The 21,583-nt window shown below is 34.0% G+C and overlaps 1 protein-coding gene across 1 annotated transcript; it reads right to left on the bottom strand.

Moving 5' to 3' along the window:
* Nucleotides 1–1,949: 1,949 nt before the first annotated feature.
* On the bottom strand, nt 1,950–21,573 carry LOC125651517 (DDB1- and CUL4-associated factor 15-like). Its single transcript, XM_048880145.2, has 13 exons — nt 21,447–21,573; nt 21,116–21,234; nt 16,998–17,148; nt 16,436–16,542; nt 13,008–13,108; nt 11,752–12,858; nt 11,398–11,495; nt 10,602–10,727; nt 8,637–8,728; nt 8,007–8,065; nt 7,670–7,745; nt 4,449–4,561; nt 1,950–2,445 (listed from the first exon to the last, which is right to left on the bottom strand). The coding sequence occupies exons 1-13, from the start codon at nt 21,486–21,488 to the stop codon at nt 2,390–2,392; spliced, it is 2,247 nt and encodes a 748-aa protein (XP_048736102.1). The 5' UTR covers nt 21,489–21,573; the 3' UTR covers nt 1,950–2,389.
* Between the last annotated feature and the right edge of the window lie 10 nt (nt 21,574–21,583).

The raw sequence follows: 21,583 nt of genomic DNA, 5'->3' as shown, positions 1-21,583 counted from the left end.
ATGAAAATGCTACTTTTTAAAAAGAGACCCACGGGCCACATCGCTCACCTGAGTCACCTTGGCCCATATCTAAAGATTTTCCATATATAATTTGCATGTAAAACTTTGGTCCCAATTTACCCCAGGGGACTATGATTTTTACAAACTAAAATCTGCACTATGTCAGGAAACTTTCATGTAAATGTAAACTTCTTTGGCCCAATGGTTCTTGAGAAAAAGATTTTTTCTATATATTTGTATGTAAAAGTTTGATCTCCTATTGTGACCCCATCCTACACCTGGGGGCATGATTTGAACAAACTTGAATCTGCACTATGTCAAGAATCTTTCATGTAAATGTAAACTTTACTGCCCAATGATTCTTCAGAAGATTTCCTCAATATATTAGTATGTAAAATTTTGATCTCCTATTTTGGTCCCATCCTACCCCTGGGGGCCATGATTTTAACAAACTTTAATCTGCACTGTGTAAGAAAGCTTTCATGTAAATTTGTACTTTCCTAGTCCAGTGGTTCTTGAGAAGATTTTCCTTATTTACTCCCAAGTAAAACTTTGATCCCCTACTGTGGCCCCAACCTATCCCCGGGGGCCATGATTGGAACAAACTTGAATTTGTATTATGTCAGAAAGCTTTCATGTAAATTTCAGCTCCTTTGGCCCAGTGGTTCTCGAGATGATTTTTAAATGACCCCACTCTATTTTTGCAATTATCTCGCCTTTGAAGGGGGCATGACGCTTCATTTAACTTGTAAGCCCTTCACCCAAGGATGCTTTGTGACAAGTTTGGTTGAATTGACCCAGTGGTTCTGGAGAAGATGAAAATGTAACAAGAGGCCCATGGGCCTCATCGCTCACCTTGGTTCATATTCAAAGATTTTTCCTATTCGCATGTAAAACTTTGATCCCTATTGTGGCCCCAACCTACTCCTGAGGACATGATTTTTACAAAATTGAATCTGCACTATTTCATGAAGCTTTCATGTAAACTTACCTAGTTTACCTGGCCAGTGATTTTTAAGATTTTCCCTATATATTTGTATGTAAATTTTTTATCCCATACTGTGGCCCCATTTTACCTCCCCCCCCCCCCCCCCCCCAGGAAGCCTTCATGTAAATTTAAGTTCTTCTGGCCCAGTGGTTCTTGAGAAGATTTTTAAATGACCCCACCCTATTTTTGTGATTATCTCCCCTTTGAAGGAGGCATGGCCCTTCATTTGAACAAACTTGAAAGCCTTTCACCCAAGGATGCTTTTGGCAAAGTTTGGTTATAATTGGCCCAGTGGTTCTGAAGAAGTCGAAAATGTAAAAAGTTTACAGACGACGGACAACAGGCGATCAGAAAAGCTCACTTGAGCTATCAGCTGAGGTGAGCTAAAAAGTTTACAACAGCGCCGCCGCCCACAGACAAATTTTGATCAGAAAAGCTCACTTGAGCCTTCAGCTCAGATGAGCTAAAAAGGGAGCGGATTGATTTTTGTTTTTCTAAATTATTGACATTTGATGAAAACTGCACAAATCTTAGGACAGCTGCTACTTCAACAAACATTTATTTCTTGCCACTTCCCTGGTAAAAAATATATCAATTAATACAAGTATATTCTTCTTAGATGGTAGTCATCTTGAAACCAAATAAGCAAGTCACACCACATTACACCAGTTTAACTCATTTGACCTTTATTTGAAAGTAATTCTCATGTGATGATTTGAGTTTGTAACAGTTATTCACAAGATTTATACATGTATGTAATTGAATCTGAACATTTTATCTTGAGCAATCCATAGATTGGCACAGCACTTGGGTCATTGACTTTCCTGTCAGCTGATGTTCCCAATAAGTGACAACATGACTGCGGATTTCAGTACTTGTTTAAAATCTACAGTACATGCATTTGTAACAAAGGCAATCAATAGTGGGAATATTTTTCAAAAGGAAATAAATCGAGCCATAATCATTGTTTCAATTTTATTTCTCATGTAACAGTAACACTCCTTATGTACATGTCAATGTGAAAACAATGTTTGCATTATTTTGAATGAAAAGCAACAACAGTGCATATGCCCTTTTAAAATCCTGATTCCTGAAGAACTTTTATGCATTGGATTTGTTCATAAAACAAAAGATTTGACACTGACTTGAAATGATAGAAAGATCTACAACCTATTTTTGTCACATTCTTGAGAACTGTATGATATTTTCATATGTATTAAAAGGTCTTTTTCATGAAAATGAAAACATTTATATGAATCATGAAAAGTATAAAGATATTCTTTGTTGAAATATCACTGATTCAAACTGTAATGAAATCTGCAACTGATTGAGTGTTGGTCGAGCTAACTAGGATCTAGATCAGGACAGCAAAATACTGCTGAAGAGCTAGTTTGCTAGGATCTAGATCAGGAGGGCAACATAATGCTGAGGAGCTATGATGAACTTGAGGGACTCTCCTGTCAAAGAAAAACAATAATCAGTCCTTGTATGAATTTTACCATGTGAATAAAAATCTTATCGAAGTAGCAAATGTACTACAGATACACCAACACAGATAAATAGTCACAAGAATATTTACATTGGCAGTTTATACCCATTTAAATCCAATATATTAGTATATATAATGCATCTGCAAACAATCTTGTGCATATGAAGAAAATAATGTATTTCATTGTATTGATAAAACCATGCTTTTAGTTATTACATAGGTATGTAATATACAAAGAACTACCAATCTTATAGAGTAAAATACCCCCCCCCCCCTTTTCTTCTTCTTCTTCTTCAGAAAACCCCACTCTAGACCAGATTTAGTTTTCCATAAGAGTTTGCACTAGCACACAGTTATACATGTAGAATGGAATTTATCCTCCAGTTTCTTTTTAAATACCCTGTATTTATTGCTGTATACATAGAGGATCTCAATTCTCTCCATCACATTATCAGTGTTGTCCAGATGCATGTATATACATGATGAATTCAATGAAGCAAAGGGTTGCTCATTTAAGGATGAAATTTGGGGGGTCTTTGGGTGAGATTTTTATTGGTATCACAACAACAAAGACTTTGAAGAATTTCCAATACAACACTCATGACTGTAAAGATTGTTGTTTGATTGTTTTGAAATGTAAAAAAAAAAAAGCTCATCCCTTTTCAAACACATGTAAAAAAAGAATAAGATCTTCATTTATTAATACATTAATATTAAAGCTAGCATTAGGTAGTTACAAATACTAATTTCAACGGAAAATTCATACATGTATAATATTTCAGCAGACTGTGTTAATTCTGCCAAAACTAATTGCTTAGATAACAATTAATAATGATTTTCATATACATTTTTGATTTTCAGATATTTGTGTAACATTATTGAAGTTTTAAAGAGACAGTTCATTGCATCAATCATTTCACTTTTATATCATCTTTCAAAATCAGTGACTTTATTTTGTAAACTGGAGTATGGTATAATGATGTATTCCCCTATTTCCTTGATTTACAAGCCTTCTAAAGATTTCAGGCTTGAAATTATATCATTATGTAGCATGGTGAAAAATAGCATTGTGTGTTGAATTTAAAGTGACTTATAATATCCTTCATTAGTATGAGTGTGAGATTGGGAAATTCCACCTCAGGGACAAGATTCGCAATCTAGGACAAGTCTTTGCCGATTCCTAGACAACAAATCTTGTCCCTGAGGTGGAATTTCCCTATCTCACATGAGTAATAATTAAGAATTATTTTTCTCACATTTTATCTACAGTTTAGTGCATTAATTCAGGAGCTTTGAGAAGATTTAAAAATCATCAAAATCCTCATTTGAAATTAAATGCAAAAACCAATTATACAGTCAGAAAGAGCATACCCAAAAATGGTTTATACTTAATGTGTAAACTAAAAAACCCAAGACTGACCCTTAGAAAGCTATATTAAATCAAGATTTAAAGACTACAGTTCAAAATATTTTACTTCTACATGTAACGTAAATCATACAATAAACATAATGATGTCGTAGCAGTGTAAGATAGAAAAATCTCACATGGCTGTCTCAAGCGGGTAATGTCGGTCTCACACTGTGATAATGTGAGAAAAGTATTTATCAAATATGCCATGAATTGTTCAATATACTCTTGGTAATTACAATAATTGATATTAGCTATATATGAATAAGCAGATTACCTGTGAACAACAGGCATACATTTATGGTTTCTTACTATTTGTGTCAGTTCATCTGAGATGTGGTGATTTCAAAGACATAAGGAGACAGAGTTTTTTAAAATAAAAATTTTCATCTACGTGTGAGAGTGTGAGATGGGCTTGAAAAGTATGAAATATAACATGTATGCAGATATCATTAGTACATGTACATACTTTGAAGGTTTTTTAATGACAACAACTAATTTTGTTCAAATACAGTTGTGATACTTTCAAAAATTATATTCAAAGCAACTTGAGAAACACACACCTTTAATGACAGACTCATTTGACAACACATTGACATAACATTGTGTGGACTGAGGAATGTACATCTGTCGTCTCAGCATGGCACACTCTTTAAAGCCAGGTTTCCATTCTTTCCTGAAATTAAATTACAGTTTAAACTTTTAAGCCACAAACTCTTCTCTCAGCATCATTTGTCTGGATTATCATAGAACAATAAATTTAACTAAAATACTTCATAAATATATTTCCAGTCTCTGTAAATCTCAAAGTATTTATCTCAAGCAAATTTGATGGTTTAGAAGGCTTTGTGAACTGGAGCATCCTCTTGTAATATAGGTATTAATAAAATCCCTTCCAATGATCCTGTAATGATATCTTACACTTGAAAATAAAGAGGAACCAAGATCTTTCTGCAAAGTAGCATTCTTGCAAAAATAGCATAAAAATCTGATAAAACTTGTGCACAAGAACAGGAACTTTCAATTTCTGCCTTTGGTGACTTGTTCAATTTCTGCCTTCAGTGACTTGTTCAATTTCTGCCTTCAGTGACTTGTTCAATTTCTGCCTTCAGTGACTTGTTCAATTAGGCGCTTGACATTGAAAAACAAGAAGCCCATGGGCCACAAAGCTCACCTGAGTCAACCTGGTCCTGTTGTTTTTAGCAGACTTTTAAATTTTTTTTTTTTAATCCTTTTTATTCCCATGAAAAATTTTGAACCCATGTTATGACCCCACCTTCAGCATATAGTTATGACTTAACCCGACTTGAATCCACACAACATATTACCCTATATTCATGTAAAAAAAAAATTAATCCCTGATGCTAGCCCCACTCTAACACCATGATCCATATTAAAAAAAAGATTTTCAAAGTATTTTTCATACATACTCATGTAAAACGTTGAATCCATATTGGATCCAAACTTCAACAAGGACAATGATTTGAAAGAACTTGAATTTGCATTACCTGAGGCTGCTTGCTTATTGATATGACTAATCCTGACCCTGTTGTTCTTGATAATAAGAGTTTTAAAAGATTTATTCTTATGAAAAACTTTGATCCCTTATTGAGGCCCCATCCTACCACCACCAACCCTCCCTTGGGCCAGGATTTGAATAAACTTGAATCTGAACAGAACTACCCGAGGATGTTTGCATACTAAAATCACTTATCATGGCCTTCCTACTCTTGAGAAGATTTTTTATATGATTTTTTGCTATGAATTCCCATATAAAACTCCACTGTGACCCCCTATTGTGGCCCCACCCTACCCTTGGTAACATTGATTTCAACAAATCTGAATCTGCACTACCTGCGGATGCCTGCCTATTAACATGACTAATCATGGCTTAGCTGCCCATTAGATTTTTGAAGACTTTTTATTGAATATTCCCATGTGAATAATTGACCCTTTATTGTGGCTTAATCCAGCCCCCCAGGAGCCACAAATTGAACAAACCTGACTCTGTACTACCTGAGGATGCTTACTTATCATGACTGTTGCTTTTGAGAGAAAGATTTTAAAAGTTTTTCCCTCTATATTCCCATATAAAACTCTGTTCCATTATTGTGGCCTCACCCTACCTACCACGGTCATGCTTTGAATAAACTTGAGTCTGCATTACCTGAGAATGTTTGCATATCAATATGACTAATCCAAGATCCTGTTGCTCTTGAGAAGATTTTTTTTCTGTAATTCTGCATTTAAACCTATGATCCCTATTGCGATCAAACCCTACTCCCGGGGACCAAGATTTGTTCAATTTTGAATTTAAATTCTTTAAGGAAGATTTCACATAACAGTGATTTTTTGGGGGACAAAATGCCACCGATATTCCGCTGTTTCCCCTCACTAAAATTAGCTGTTTTTTCCCAATTATATATATGTTTTTCCCAATTTCAAATCTAGGAAAATTAGGCCATTTAAAAAAAGGGTTACCATATATTGCTGACAAAGAGTAAATACGTTTTTCTCTCAGTTTTATTCTCCAAACCACTGCACATGCAAAAGGTTTTGTAAAAAATATGTAAAACAATAGAGGCATTCATATAAGCAGATATGCAGCGAAGTATATAGTTTCCAGATACACATTAAGCCATATTGTTGACAATTTAGTTTGACCGCCATTACATGTAGGGTCAGGCTAATAACAGGAAGTGGCCAACAGTATAGGGTTTTACTAAAATCCGAAAAATACAAACAGGAGAGACATTCTGGAAACTTGATTATTAATATAATATTTACAAGTTTATGGGTACAAATGCTGGTGAATTGATAATTTATTATTTTCTTTATGAAATTAGACAATAAGAATTTCTTAGAAATTGAAAAAGTAAATAATATACATACAAGGTGTGACTTGCAATACATATTTAATGTTAAATAATTATTTCTTTTATGATTTTAAATTAGATCTGAAATAAACCTCAAACAAAAAAATTGTTATTTGATTATTTTATGCATCTTTATCATTTTGATGTACTATGAATGATTTTTCTCAATTTGAGGAAAATGTCGCCATTTTTTCCCAATTCAAAAGGAGGGGTGGTAGTTTGAAAAAAAAATAAACAATCACTGTATAAGTTTGACTATTTCTGGTCCATTGTTTCTTGAGAGGAAGATTCCTAAAAGATGCCATTTCTTAATTATCTCCCCTTTGAAAAGATTTTGACCCTTCATTGAATAATTTTGAATCCCCTTTACCCAATGATGCTTTATGGTAAGTTTGGTGGAAATTGGTCCAGTGAGAGAAGAAATAAAAAATGTGTAAAGTTTACAGATAGATAGATGGACAGACAGACAAAAGGTCATTGAAAATGCTCACCTGACAGATGGACAGACAACATGTCATATATATAATGCTCATTTTAACCTTACAACTCAGGTGAGCTGATAAAAAGGAAAGTAAATCTTTAAAGTAAGATAACATCCATGTAAGTGATGTTGAAATTTGATGTAAAATACAACAGAAATCTTGTAAACAGAACATTTCAGAATGTCCATCCCGGCATCTTGATCTTTCACATTTAAACTTGGAAATTAAAAAGAATTCATATCTTAATGCCAGGTAGCATTCACTGTTGGTAAAATGGGAATAGAAATGTGTAATCCCTTGTCAGTTACAAAGGGATAGCAGTCTGAATGCACCCTGTCAAACTAAATTAAATTCAGTTAATATACCTGGTACAATACTAACAGATTGCCACTGACAAGTATCGTAATGATAAGTCAAACATCATACCAAGTGTTTTCAATCCTCCGAATTTCCACTTCATCAACTTCTGTCAAATCACCAATGAATTGTGTTTCATATCCTCCTTAAAAAAATTATATATAATGTTGAGTATTGTAAGTTTCATACAAGGATGATAAAGTGATAAAGTTGACTGTAAAATTTACAGCAAATACAATGTACATATATCAACAAAGCAGAGTCAAATCATAATTATATTTACTGTTACTCTTATTGTGGGCGTACAGGCATTTTATAATAATGATGTAGTTGATGAATGTGTATTTGTATGAATTCAATATTTAAACCCTCAATTCACCTGTATCAGATTATTTTAACTTCTTACCTGTGGCAAGATTCCAAGCAAAACAGAAACTTGTCTGATATCTTCTGATGGCGTTCTTACTACATTCAATTTAAAAAAAGGCAGATTAACAACATTCAATACAGACATTCAAAAGTGATCTACCATTCAAATAACACTGCTTAAAATTAAACTTTATCACCAAATAAAGTGCACCACCACGGCACATGATACGCCCGTCACATATTGTTAACAGTATAGATTGTACCCATTAAAACATTTTTTTTAATATCACCTTAATTAAATGTCACAGTGACCTTAAAGTAGGATGCGACACACCTTTTACCTAAGATGCATTAGTTGACCAATTTTGGTGATTCTAGGTCTAATAGTTTTCAAGTTATGAGCCGGACAAGTTTTTGCCATATATGGCCATATCTTCTTAATGAAAAGTCACAGTGACCTGGTTTTAATGTGCGACACACCTTCTACCCAAAATGTATCTACAGACAAAGTTTGATGATTCTAGGCCTTGTAGTATTTAAGTTACGGGTCGGACACGAAAAAGCTAACAGACGGATGGACAGACGGACGGACATGAATGCCATACCATAATACGTCCCGTCTTAAGACGGGCGTATAAAAAGTATCAGTGTAGGGATATTTGCAAACCTGCGTTTGATTTTCCTGTTTGTATCAAATTCTTCTTTGGCATGTATTAATGCAAACACTTTGCCTATCACTGTTGTACTCTCAGCACACACCTAAAATAATGTAAATTAGAGAGTACACACCTAAAATTATGTAAATTAAAGAGTACACACCTAAAATAATGTAAATTAGAGAGTACACACCTAAAATTATGTAAATTAGAGAGTACACACCTAAAATTATGTAAATTAGAGAGTACACACCTAAAATAATGTAAATTAGAGAGTACACACCTAAAATTATGTAAATTAAAGAGTACACACCTAAAATAATGTAAATTAGAGAGTACACACCTAAAATTATGTAAATTAGAGAGTACACACCTAAAATTATGTAAATTAAAGAGTACACACCTAAAATAATGTAAATTAGAGAGTACACACCTAAAATTATGTAAATTAGAGAGTACACACCTAAAATAATGTAAATTAGAGAGTACACACCTAAAATTATGTAAATTAAAGAGTACACACCTAAAATAATGTAAATTAGAGAGTACACACCTAAAATTATGTAAATTAGAGAGTACACACCTAAAATTATGTAAATTAAAGAGTACACACCTAAAATAATGTAAATTAGAAAGTACACACCTAAAATTATGTAAATTAGAGAGTACACACCTAAAATTATGTAAATTAGAGAGTACACACCTAAAATAATGTAAATTAGAGAGTACACACCTAAAATAATGTAAATTATATCAAAATTATTGAAAAAGTAAATACATGTATCATAAATGGGAAATTCTTTTAAACAATGACACTTCCCTCTATACCTCTAAACTGAATTAATATTTGTTTGAACTTCAATGAATGGGTCCTTGCTGAACTTAAATATGCATATACAGGATCTGTTTGGTATTAAGTTGAATACCCCTAATATAAGAAGAGGGTTGGTGTTCCTAGCCATATTCACTATATAACTCAACCAATTTGAAAAACTTTGGATATCTTTAAACCCATTGAGTTCATTTAGTTCTCCTTTAACATTTTTGAAAATTTGTCACTTTTTGGCAGTTTTCTGCCCCACCCCTATTAAAGCCCCCAGGGGTGCAGAAGTCCTGAAATTAACAGTTTATGCCAGCCTTGTCCCAGAGATGCTTCATACTAAATTTGAAAAGAATTAGAATGGCAGTCAATCTAATTAAATCAGATCTGCTCATGCATATCACTACTAGTGCCTTGTGTAGCAATATACGAGAGCGGATCAAAGGATCTAATTTTAATTAGATTAAATGGCAGTTATCAAAAAGTTAAAAATGTTCAATTATTAACACGCAACAGATGACTGCGGATGCACATGTAAAGATGATGGAAAACTGAAACTACATTGTTCTCATTAAGCAAGCGAAGTGAGGAAAAACATAGAATAACATTAATTTTTGACAAATTTATAGGCCTAATATAGGGAAAAATGCCATTTTCAAGCAAAAATAGAGATTATAGGGGACTGTAAAATATATAAGGATTCTATAGGAAATATAAGGCTGCTTGAAGGCCTGTTTGTAGAATTTTTTTATTGAACCAGAGGCTGGAGCTGACTACAAATACATGTATAATTAAGAATTCTCTCTGGAAAAATAAAAATTTATTGAAATTCGTTACACTCTGTTACTATTTTTGCACCAAGTATCAAGGGGTTTAGTTAGAAATAGCTTGCCTTCCTAGGTTACCTTTTATAAAGCCACAAAGTCTTCCTGAAAACTTCAAATAAATGTATCAAAAATATAGTCTTATTTATATGCACATGCTGTCTTGAGATAATCTGATTAAAAAACCAAATGAAAATAGGATAGACTCATACCTGTTGTAAGGTCTTTCAAATGCAGAATGCAATTATCTAATATTTTGGGTAACTCAGAACTGACATAAAACCCATTCAATACATAATTCTCATTAAAATCATTGTATAAAAATATCTTACATCTAGAATCTGCAGGTCATAGTTGGTGAAAGCTATGTATCTGTGACCCCAATCAGCAAAGTGACCTATGACCTCCTCTAAGTAATGTTCCACATCAAAGGTCATCTGTGTCACTCGAACACATTCCTACGGCATACAAAATTTGTTTGATTTCTCACAACAAATTTATTCAATAGGCAGTATCTTCCAAAAATAAATGTTAAGAAGCAGAACATTTTCAATGCAAAAACTGTCAATTATTGTATAGCGGTTTTTTCCTCAGGATGATATTTAATATCTAAATTTGCACCCAAACAAGTCTGCAATCATGTACTTTTGCAAGAAAGATAACTCTGCATACCAGTTGCAGTTGGTTTGAAATGGTTTCATGACAAAGGTACATGTAGCACTCTTTAGCTTTGGAGGTAGATAAATTAGGCCTACTGGCTTTAACTTTATGTCAGCTGTTTCTGACAACAGTAAAACTTTACTAATAGTTTTACAAATAAGTAATTACTAATGACTAAATTGCTTGTCATGTTTTTTTGTTTTGTTTTTTGTTGTTGATGTTTTGGAACCCCATGCCTGCCAAAATACAGTAAGCGAAAATTATTTGATTATTACCTTATGAGGAAGAAAATCTCCAAAATTTACACCAGGAGAAAAAATTCGCTCTACAGTATTTGAAGTTGTTTTTCTCTAATAATCATGAATAGAACTATTGCACATTAAGTATTTTTCTTTTGACATTAACCTACTAGAAGTAACTGAAATATTTCCTATTTGTTCTGTATTACCATGGCTACATGTACATTACCTGCGGTGCCTCTCTACAGTGTGCTGGAGGAAGAGGTTTCTCTTTGTCACCATAAACTTCTAGAGGTAATATACTTCTATAGGCAAGATCAAAGTCCTCTGAAACAAGAAACTCTTATGATAACATGTTTTAAAATACCTTATATTGCAATGAACTGTTACCTTGATAAAATCAGATGTGAGCATAAAAACTGAAGAGCACAAATTTTTTAACTGACACAGAGAGCTAACCAAATGCACTGACCCGCAAACAAAATTCAAATACACCGAATGATTGCATAATTTAACCACTGAATCTTAAAAGGCACAATACATATATATGCAAATGTCATATCATCTTCAACTTCCACTTTACCTTCCACAATGCCAGGAGACTGATTTCCACTCTGTAAAGCATGGGAGAACTTGCGGACAGTGTAGGTAACAGTCCTTGTTTCATTGACTTGTAAATACACACTGTCTGCACTCTTACTGGTACTAGTGGTGCTGGTACCACTATTGGATGGAGAAAAGAAAGATCGTTGGGAGGAAGCAGTATTCTTAATTCCAAAAAGACAGTTGTTACAGTTGGAGTTGGGTTGAAGTGGGCTACACACTGGGCTGTAAAGGGGCCCTGGGGACTTAGCTGGGCCAGGAGAACGGCAGTTGCTGGGCTGGCTGGGAGATGATGTGGATCTTGCATTATCTGTGGGTTCGTTTGGTGGGGTGGACTTCTGTGACATACTTATAAGAGGAGAGTTACATTTGCTCAGATCATTGTTATCACATTTGGAGGGTGATTTAAGGCACTTAATGGAATCCAGTGGAGAATTATCCTTATCAATAGTGTGGACCTGAGATCCACTTTCATGGACCTCTTGCATCACTGAATTATTCTGCATCAGAACATCTCCAGTTTGTGAGGTATCTGTCATCACATTAATATTATCCAACCAATCTTGTGAGGAAGGCACTAGAGACCCACCATGCTTGCATAACTTTGATCCCTCCATATAACTAGCTCTCGGAGAGCGTTGACGAGTGCACTCCTTCAACAAGCCACCATCCATGTTTTCCTTCTGACTCTCATCCATCAAATCCACAGAATGTGGTGAAGGACAGAGAGTGGGGTCTGTGTATTTACGACGACACTCGCACAATGTTGGTGAAACTGGTCCCTTGGAATTCTGCTTAAGACTTTCAAGCTTTGGATTCTCTAAATACTGATCTTTATTTTGATTGTCTATAAGAATTGATACTTCTGTTAATGCTATGGAGGTAGATTCCTCTTCATCAAAGCCATCTACATTAACTGTGAGAGCCACTATGGAATCCCCAGTATTTATGACAGCTACTCCATTGATTTTCAACTGTGTTCTTGGTCCAAATGGGGGAAATGGAGGAGTTAACTCAAACTTTGTATGTACAGAGAAAGCATGCTTCATACAAGGAAATTTGATTGGCTTCTGCTTTTTGTCTTCATCTAAATTGCACAAAAAGTTTCCACCATTACATATCAGTATTTATACAGCATTTTGCATGAAAAAAATATAATAACTATTGAATATTCATACAGAATAAGTTTTATGGTAACAATTCTTTTCTGAATCTACTGATTTTGTGCATTCATACCTGGAGGTATCATTTGACAAAATTCACAATGCTGGAGGGGAGGAACTGATGTTATTGTCATATAACATGAGGAACATCCATCTGTTGTTTGGCTTGGGATACTGTAATGAGATACAAGTACATGTATTAAGTCAACTTTTACAATAAATATGTGTACCTCTATGAGACCTATAGTATGTAAACAATGTGATATTCTTGTGCATTCATTTTTCTGTACAATTTTGATTCATCCAGGATAAAGTTACAAAAATTATTTCATTTTTAAAAAAATGAAATTTGTTTGAGCATCTTTCATAACACTGCTTTCATTTTTGCAGTAAAACTTGTCTTTAATGGCAACATACTGAATGAAGAATAACAAATTCATTGAATTCTAAGTAAATGCATGCAAAACAATACATACAGAAATATAAAAGTAAGCAATGTTGATATTCCCTTGGTATTTGCTATATAAACTTCTGAGTGGCAACAGTTTAGAGAATCATTAGTACATGTAATATCAGAAGCAAATGATTAGAGATGCTTTATGTTTTAAGACCAAGTCTGCTTTCACATTCAATGTAAAATTCATAAATAGCATAAAATGAATTAATTTCTCCCCCACCCCTCTCTCTCACTCACATACAGTAAAACATGCTTATAATGAATTCACTCTTCTTGTAAAGTTATATTTATTCCCCTATGATAGGAAAAATAATAAAAAATGATGGATATAACGAAATTTAGTGATAGTGAACTGTTTTCTGCTGGTCCTGTGTTTCATAGTACATGTATATGCAATATTATTATTGTATTATGTATTGATTGTGGGATGCTATTTCCAATGTATTGTAAACATATTTTTCATTCTTAAAATTGTCTGTGAAGAATGTATGTCAACAGACATACCACAGAACTCTTTTTACAGTTTGTTTATAGCAGATAGAGAAATTAAACACAATGCATTGGTACAGACGTCTTTGTTTATTGTCTTTTCCAAATATTTTGTGCTGTGATAAAAACTTAGGATTTTGAAGAAAAATAGATATACCAAAGTTAAAAGGTATACGAGCTGGCTATCATGGTGCTATCAAACCAATTAAAAAAACAAAACAATTTGGAATCAGAAATGCATCGCAGTCAGAAATTATTGAAATACTGAAAGAGAAACAGGACTGACTGAAAAAACTAGATATAGTAATTCTACAAGGATTGTCAGAGGATATGGAGATACAGACCAAAGTAGATGAATCACATGAGCACATATATGTTAGTTTTAAGGCTAAAGATAATGAGGAATTTACAAACAATACATCAAACACTCAATCTGTTCCAACACATTTATACAATCAAGCTCAATAATCATCAGATTTAAATATGAATGCAACCCAATTTGTTCCATGTAATGATTCTTCCCTGTGTTTGGAAATGCTAAAACTCATACACATATATCAATAAAACTTGATTTGCCAAAGTTTATTGAAATCTACTGGACTGGCAAACATTTTGGGACTCGTTTGCAGTAAGTGTCCATAACAACGACAATCTTTCCTAGGTATAAAATTTACCTACCTAAATTCATTTTTGTTCGGGGAGGTTTTACAGGTAATATTGGGATTCTCGCTCACTAATAGAAACAAGAGGTACTGTGAGCAATGCTCACTAAGAATACTCCCCACTTACCCCAATCTCCCAAAGGGTGTTGGTAATAGGTAAAACTTCAGTATTATGATCCAAAAGGTATCTAGGAACACAGCATCTCCATGCGATAAAAAAAGCCATTAAAGAATTTAAATGGAAACCATATTGCTACTTCGATGTCAAGTGTGCGTGACCTTTGACCTTTTGACCCCAAAATTGATAGGGAACATCTTCATCCCATGTGTAGTCCACATGTATGATATGGTGACTGTAGGTGGAAAGGATAACGCTTTAGAGCTCGGAAACCATATTGCTACTTCAATGTCCAGTGCGCTTGAACTTTGACCTTTTGACCCCAAAATCGATAGGGAACATCTTCATCCCATGGGTAGTCCATATGTATGATATGGTGACTGTAGGTGGAAAGGATAACGATTTAGAGCCCGGAAACCATATTGCTACTTCAATGTCCAGTGCGCTTGACCTTTGGACCCCAAAATTGATAGGGAACATCTTCATCCCATAGGTAGTCCATATGTATGATATGGTGACTGTAGGTGGAAAGGATAACGCTTTAGAGCCCGGAAACCATACTGCTACTTCGATGTCCAGTGCGCTTGACCTTTGACCTTTTGACCCCAAAATCAATAGGGAATATCTTCATCCCATGGGTAGTCCATATGTATGATATGGTGACTGTAGGTGGAAAGGATAATGCTTTAGAGCCTGGAAACCATTGCGTCTACAGACGGACGGACAGACAACCCGATTCCAGTATACCCCCCCACAACTTGTTGCGGGGGGTATAATTACAGAAATGCTGAAGAAGCTTTACTTGAACATTACAGTTGTAAAGACAAAATTGCAAATTTGTACATCCATTCACTTGATGATTTGCCTGTCCCTAATGGTTTAGTAATCTTAAATAATTCTGTGATAAATCAGAGAGTTACTGTGGAATCATTAGAATTCGTGGTGGCTCAATTTTTGTAGAATTCGTGGGTACACCTCACCCACGAATTTACATCCTCAACGAATAAAGACAACTAGAATACAAGAATTTTACAAATATATAAATCCACGAAATTACGTCCCCACAAACCCGTAAAAGTTCAGCAATCAACAGAAATTGCCCCCCACGAATTTAAGTGATTCTACAGTATACCAGAGCACTGGAGTTGCTAGGTACAGTTCCTGAGATGTATGGTTCTTTGTTACTACTAATCATGTTCAAGAAACTTCCATGTGAGATCCTGCATAACATAACAAGATAGGAGACAGCCTGTTGGATCTTAGTTCACTGTGACATGCAATTATAAGAAAGATTGAAGTAATTCAGGTAGATCAATTCCTGGAGACAAATGACACAGAACTTGTAACCTTAGCAGCTATCCCTCAACTTGATATCAAAATATTGATAGCTAATTCTCAAATTTTGACAAACACACACACTTCACAAGACTGAGTGTTCTCTAAAACACCCTACATTCTGTCTGATAATAAAACAGGAAGAACATCAGAAACTTACAGAAAGTGTTGAAGACACCACAAAGTTAGAGTGCAGATATAACTAGAATAGTAAGAAATGTCACAGTCGTCACCACACTTCTCTGTTACAGATGGCATAAGCGTATTTCTGACAATGACTCCACAAAATGAAATCTACAGAATGTCATGTGAAACATTGATGGCAGCAATGCAATTCTGGTACCAAAAGAAAACTCTTGTCACATGGAATACATATTTGAAATTTGAAAGTCCTAGCACTAAGTGTTCAAAAGACAGTCACAACATTTTGCTTTGCTTACCTATGTCCAAATATCAGTACTTTACAGTGGTCAGATGGCCACTCACAAAAAGAAATGTACAAGTCTACTGTCAATTCTTCCTCTCCAAATAGTTTGATTTCTGAAATCTGTGCAAAAGAAGGCAAAATCATTATGTGTAATTGTCTGACCTATATCTACACTTACTTGAATACTGTATAAGCAGAATTTGAGCAAGGATATATATATATATATATATATACACACACACACACACACATACATACACAAATGTGAAGCTTTTGAAGATTTGAAATGAAAGCGCTAAAGCTTTACTAAACGTCTTCGTGTATCTTTTTTAATTAAAAAAAAAACCCCTATATTTTTACCGATCATTGCGAAAAGTAATAATAATTATATATATATATATACAAACACACACAAACACACACACATATATATACACACACACACATATCACACATATATTCCCATTTCATAAAAGCTAACATGTATCAATGTTTTGAAATAAAAGGTAAAGAAAAGACCACTTATATTTTCTCCACACTAAATTACACTTGTTCATATGCACATACAGTATTACCTTTTGTAATGGCTGATTGGGAACAAACCACCACCACTGCAGTCTGTATTCATAGGTACACATAGGCAGTACTGACTGGTGATCAGCATCCATGGTACACGTGTAAGACACTACATACTGTCCACACTTTGTGAAACCCAGAAACACATGTCTGAAAGGAAATTCTGAATAATGAAAAAAAAAATCCAAAAAAAAAAAAAAATCAATATATGCACCCAGGGGTGCATGAGCCGAGTTGCATGGGATACATTGTAAAGTCAGGAATGATGTGGCATATTTATATTGTGAAGAACTAATTGTTGGATATAATGTAATAAATTCTTATGAATACATTTTTAAAAGGAGTTACCTGATACCTTACCCACCCAACAATACCTCCAAATTTCAATTGATTCGGATTTGAACTTTTTAGAGTTATCATGCAGATTCAGATATTTCTAAAATTTTCAATCTTTTTTCAGGACTGTGACCTTGACCTCTTTTTCTCCAAAATCAATAGGGGGTCTTCCTAACCTGCTATCCAACAATATAACCAAGTTTCATTTGATTCAGTTTTAAACTTTTCGAGTTACTGTCCAGAAACCATATTTGTCTGAAGTTTTCAATCTATTTTCGGTCACTGTGACCTTGACCTTTGACCTTTTTTATCCAAAATCAATAGGGGCCTTGCTTTGCTGGTATCCAACAATATATCCAAATTTCATTTGATTCAAATTAAAAAATTTCAAGTTATCCTCCTGAAACCATTTTAAAAAAAAAATTTAAATCTATTTTCAGTCACTGTGACCTTGACCTTTGACCTATTTTCTCCAAAATCAATAAGGGTCTTCCTTACCTGGTACATAACATTATCTTAAAGTATCATTTGATTCGGATTTCAACTTTCTGAGTTATCATACGGAAACCAAATTTTTCTGAAATTTTCATTCTATTTTTGGTCATTGTGACCTTGACCTTTGACCATTTTCTCCAAAATTAATAGGGGTCTTCCTTACCTAGTACCCAACAATATATCAAAATTTCATTTGATTAGAATGTAAACTTTTCGAGTTATCATCTGAAAACCAATTGTTGACACCCAATCGCCCACCCGCATAACCAAACCAATAGCCGAGTTCAACTTCGTTGCAACTCGGCTAAAAAAATTGGAACTATACCACAATTAACTCAGTCTTAAAACTTAATGGAGGTTCAATTTTTCTTTCAAGTTCAAAAGGGGGTTGAGGTGGTTAAGGTAAATAAACTTTCAAATTTTAATTGCTAAACAGTTTGATGTCACAGTGATAAGGCACTCAAACCCAGACAAATTAGAAAATTGCTGTAACATGATTATTTTTGGGGGGTGGGGCGGAGGAGTTTTCCCCTCGAATTCTTTGCTAATTTTCCTTCAACCTTAAAGAAACATTCACAATACATTTGTTGTTGCACAGTTCAACACTGTTGACTGAGGTCAGCTTGAGTACCATATGTTTTGAAAAAATATCTGACACTTTTTATAAATGTGACTGTAACAATATTAAAAAGAGGGTTTTACATGGTAAATTTTCCTGTTTTATGGATTATATTTATGTCTAAACAACAAAAATCTGAAAAAATATTGAAAGAGAATATATCTATTACTGTGGAATCATTCTAATTCGTGGGGGCCAATGTTCATGGGTAAGCAAAGTTTTGCTGGTTCATGGGGACATAATTTCGTGGGTAAGTGATGCGATGTCACTAAGTGAGATAACTCTACTTGGTTTAAAAAAATGTTTGAGTACACATGAATTCGTGGATAAGAGTGACTCATGAACATCAATCCCCCACGAACAATGATTCCACAGTAATTTTATCAACGAAATAACACTGAAATAATGCCATGTTTTTCCTACATGTCTTTGATTAAAAGTACAAGGAAATAAATCGGATGTCAATGTCTACTTTGTGTACATGTAATTTTTTTGATGTCATACTGCATATATAATGAATATACATGTATAATGAATTGGCAGATCCAACTGCAGAGGTTTAAAACTATTAAATTTTTCACACAGCTTTGCATGTCCTAATAACAGCACTGTCAATGAAGAACAAGGTATGATTGTGTACATAAAAAAGCCCCAATTTTTTTGTTTTTAATGTGTCTTGAATTAAGCATGATCTGTGTTTTAAATAACAGGGTTTGACACTAAGGCACGTCCGACCGACTGAGTCTACTAAATTATAGGTCCGGACGAGTAAAATGTTGATTTACTAGTCCGACTGGTCGTGTTGAAAAAATAAACAAGAAACTTTACTTTAAACCATAAGATATTTTATTCTTAACTAAAAAAGAATAACTGTAGAGTTTGCGAGCAATTTTGAACCACATGATGACACGATCTCTATTTTTAGTTTTAATAAATAAGTTGCCGTCGGAAGTGATGTTTTATGACATCTACTCGATGTTAATGTGTGTAAAGTTATGTTTTAGATGAATTTATTTTCATTTAAAAAAACAAACAGTTTATTTGAATCAAATATAAGAAATTGTTTATCAAATTAATAAATTACGTCGTACACAGCCATTTTTCAGTGTTGACATATGTGCGGGAATGTCTCTATATTCAAATGCGACTTCTCGTCCTCAAGAAAAGATGTACATGTACCAAGAAAAAAAAAAAGTAAAATAAAAGAAACAAAGCATTGCTTATGAAATAGAGATTTAAAAAAAAAACGGTTGAGGTCATTTTATTTTAAATGGACTAGAGAATTTCCGTGCCGGGTGGAATTTAAAGAAACAGAAAATGTGTTTGAAAATGAAAGCATTAATTAAAATTGAATGACGAGACTAAAGCTCTTTTTTTTTTTAGACAATTAAGTACATTTTAGTTCATGCAAACTTAATGTTTGTCATTTGAATTAAGTACATTTAAATATGGAGAAACTATCAGTTTCTGGAAAGTTGGTCAGGGCTAGTGGATTTAAGGTCAGGTCTAGCAAAAATCATTTGAAGTAGCCCGACTGGTCTAGTGCTCAAAAAAAGTAAATGTCAAACCCTTAATAAGTTAAAGATATGCCAAGTATACTGTAATCAATTAAATCACGGTTTAAATATTGTTTATTTGATAGAATTATTACATTATGAATAAGACTTTCCCCCACCTTTTTTTCTCAAAAGTAACTTGATAACTTAAATTTCATCCCAATACGCAAGATCGTAAATACCGAGTTAGCGGAACTCTCTTGTAAAGAAGTCCGGAAAAGCGTGTCGATCTTGGGCATTTTTTGTTTATTCAAAACATGGGATCGAAAGAGGATTTAACTCCATGTGCCTTCCACAAATAAAAGCATTTTTAAATGAAAACGTCTGGATACAGGAAAAATGAACTTCTGAATTTAGCTCGTGAAACTATATATTTTGACGCAAGCTCTTCTCAGCTTTGGAAATTTCCTGGCTGACAGCAGTGGGGGAAAAATCCACCACATTTCCATTAAAATCTATCATTTGTGGATATTTCTGCATATTATGTTTCTTTCTTAAATCATTACTACAGTCTAATGCAATGCAATGATAGTGCACCATTGTTAAAATCGGGTGAATCGATCACGACAAAAGTTGCAGAACTGGTAGGGCCTATTATTTACGAACATGCTCAAATTCTCGAATACTCTGGGTCTCGCGAGACTTTGAAAGGGGAAAGTAAAAATTAAAACCAAGACGGAAAAAGTAGTCGCGATCTTGCGTATTATTGCTTAGGAAAAGGTGTGCCCATCTGTCAAGCAAAACGAAATTGATATATATTGTGTGTTAATAGAAGATGAAAAATGTATTCAAATATGAATTTGCTCAAAGCATGGGCTGTATGTTTTCTGAAAGGAAACCCCCTGAATTTATGAATTTTTCATTGATTTTGACATTTTTGCAATTTCATGTCAACTTCATGCTCCAGTCATATAACACAAAGCAATTTTGGATAAAATTAAACATAGTTTGGGTTTGCTTATATAATCCTTATTTGAATGCAAGATTTTGGGACTCCTACTGAAATCATCCATTTTCTGGGTCAAATGACTGTAGAAACTGTACCTGCTTCTTACAGCAATGAATGACACTTTGTTATGTGAAGTACGATAAAAAAACCCATTTTTCTCACCCTTCTTCCAGTGCCTCTTCTGAGACCAGTGAGGGTAGCCTAAAGCATAATCTTGTTGGGATTTTACTGAAGAACTGGCACTGTCTCTGTCTCCTGTGTTGCTTTATCGTTTCTCTAGTCTGAGTAAAAAAATAAACAACAACAACAATACCTTAAATCATAACAACAAAAACTTCACTCTCGATATTATAAGCCTGCTTCTAAATAAACCCTGTTGGTTTACATTATACAATTGTTGATCCGACCAAATCTTCGTTTATTGTTTTCACAGTACAAGCACAATCTGCTTTCAAGTACATAAATAAATTGACTCTATTGTAATGGAACTAACTTCTCTATTGTAGAGCTTTTTCAAAATACTGCAAGCCATCATTCAAGTTCTATGAATTCATTTTTGAACTGTATCTTTTGTGTCGTCTGAGCGCTTCGGATGGATTCGATGTTAAAATGAAGCATAATTTTAGTGCA

The sequence above is a fragment of the Ostrea edulis genome, chromosome 5, assembly GCF_947568905.1.
Source record: "Ostrea edulis chromosome 5, xbOstEdul1.1, whole genome shotgun sequence".
Classification (NCBI taxonomy): domain Eukaryota; kingdom Metazoa; phylum Mollusca; class Bivalvia; order Ostreida; family Ostreidae; genus Ostrea; species Ostrea edulis.
Note: the sequence above shows the minus strand (reverse complement) of the source record. Positions and strands in the feature narration are given on the sequence as shown.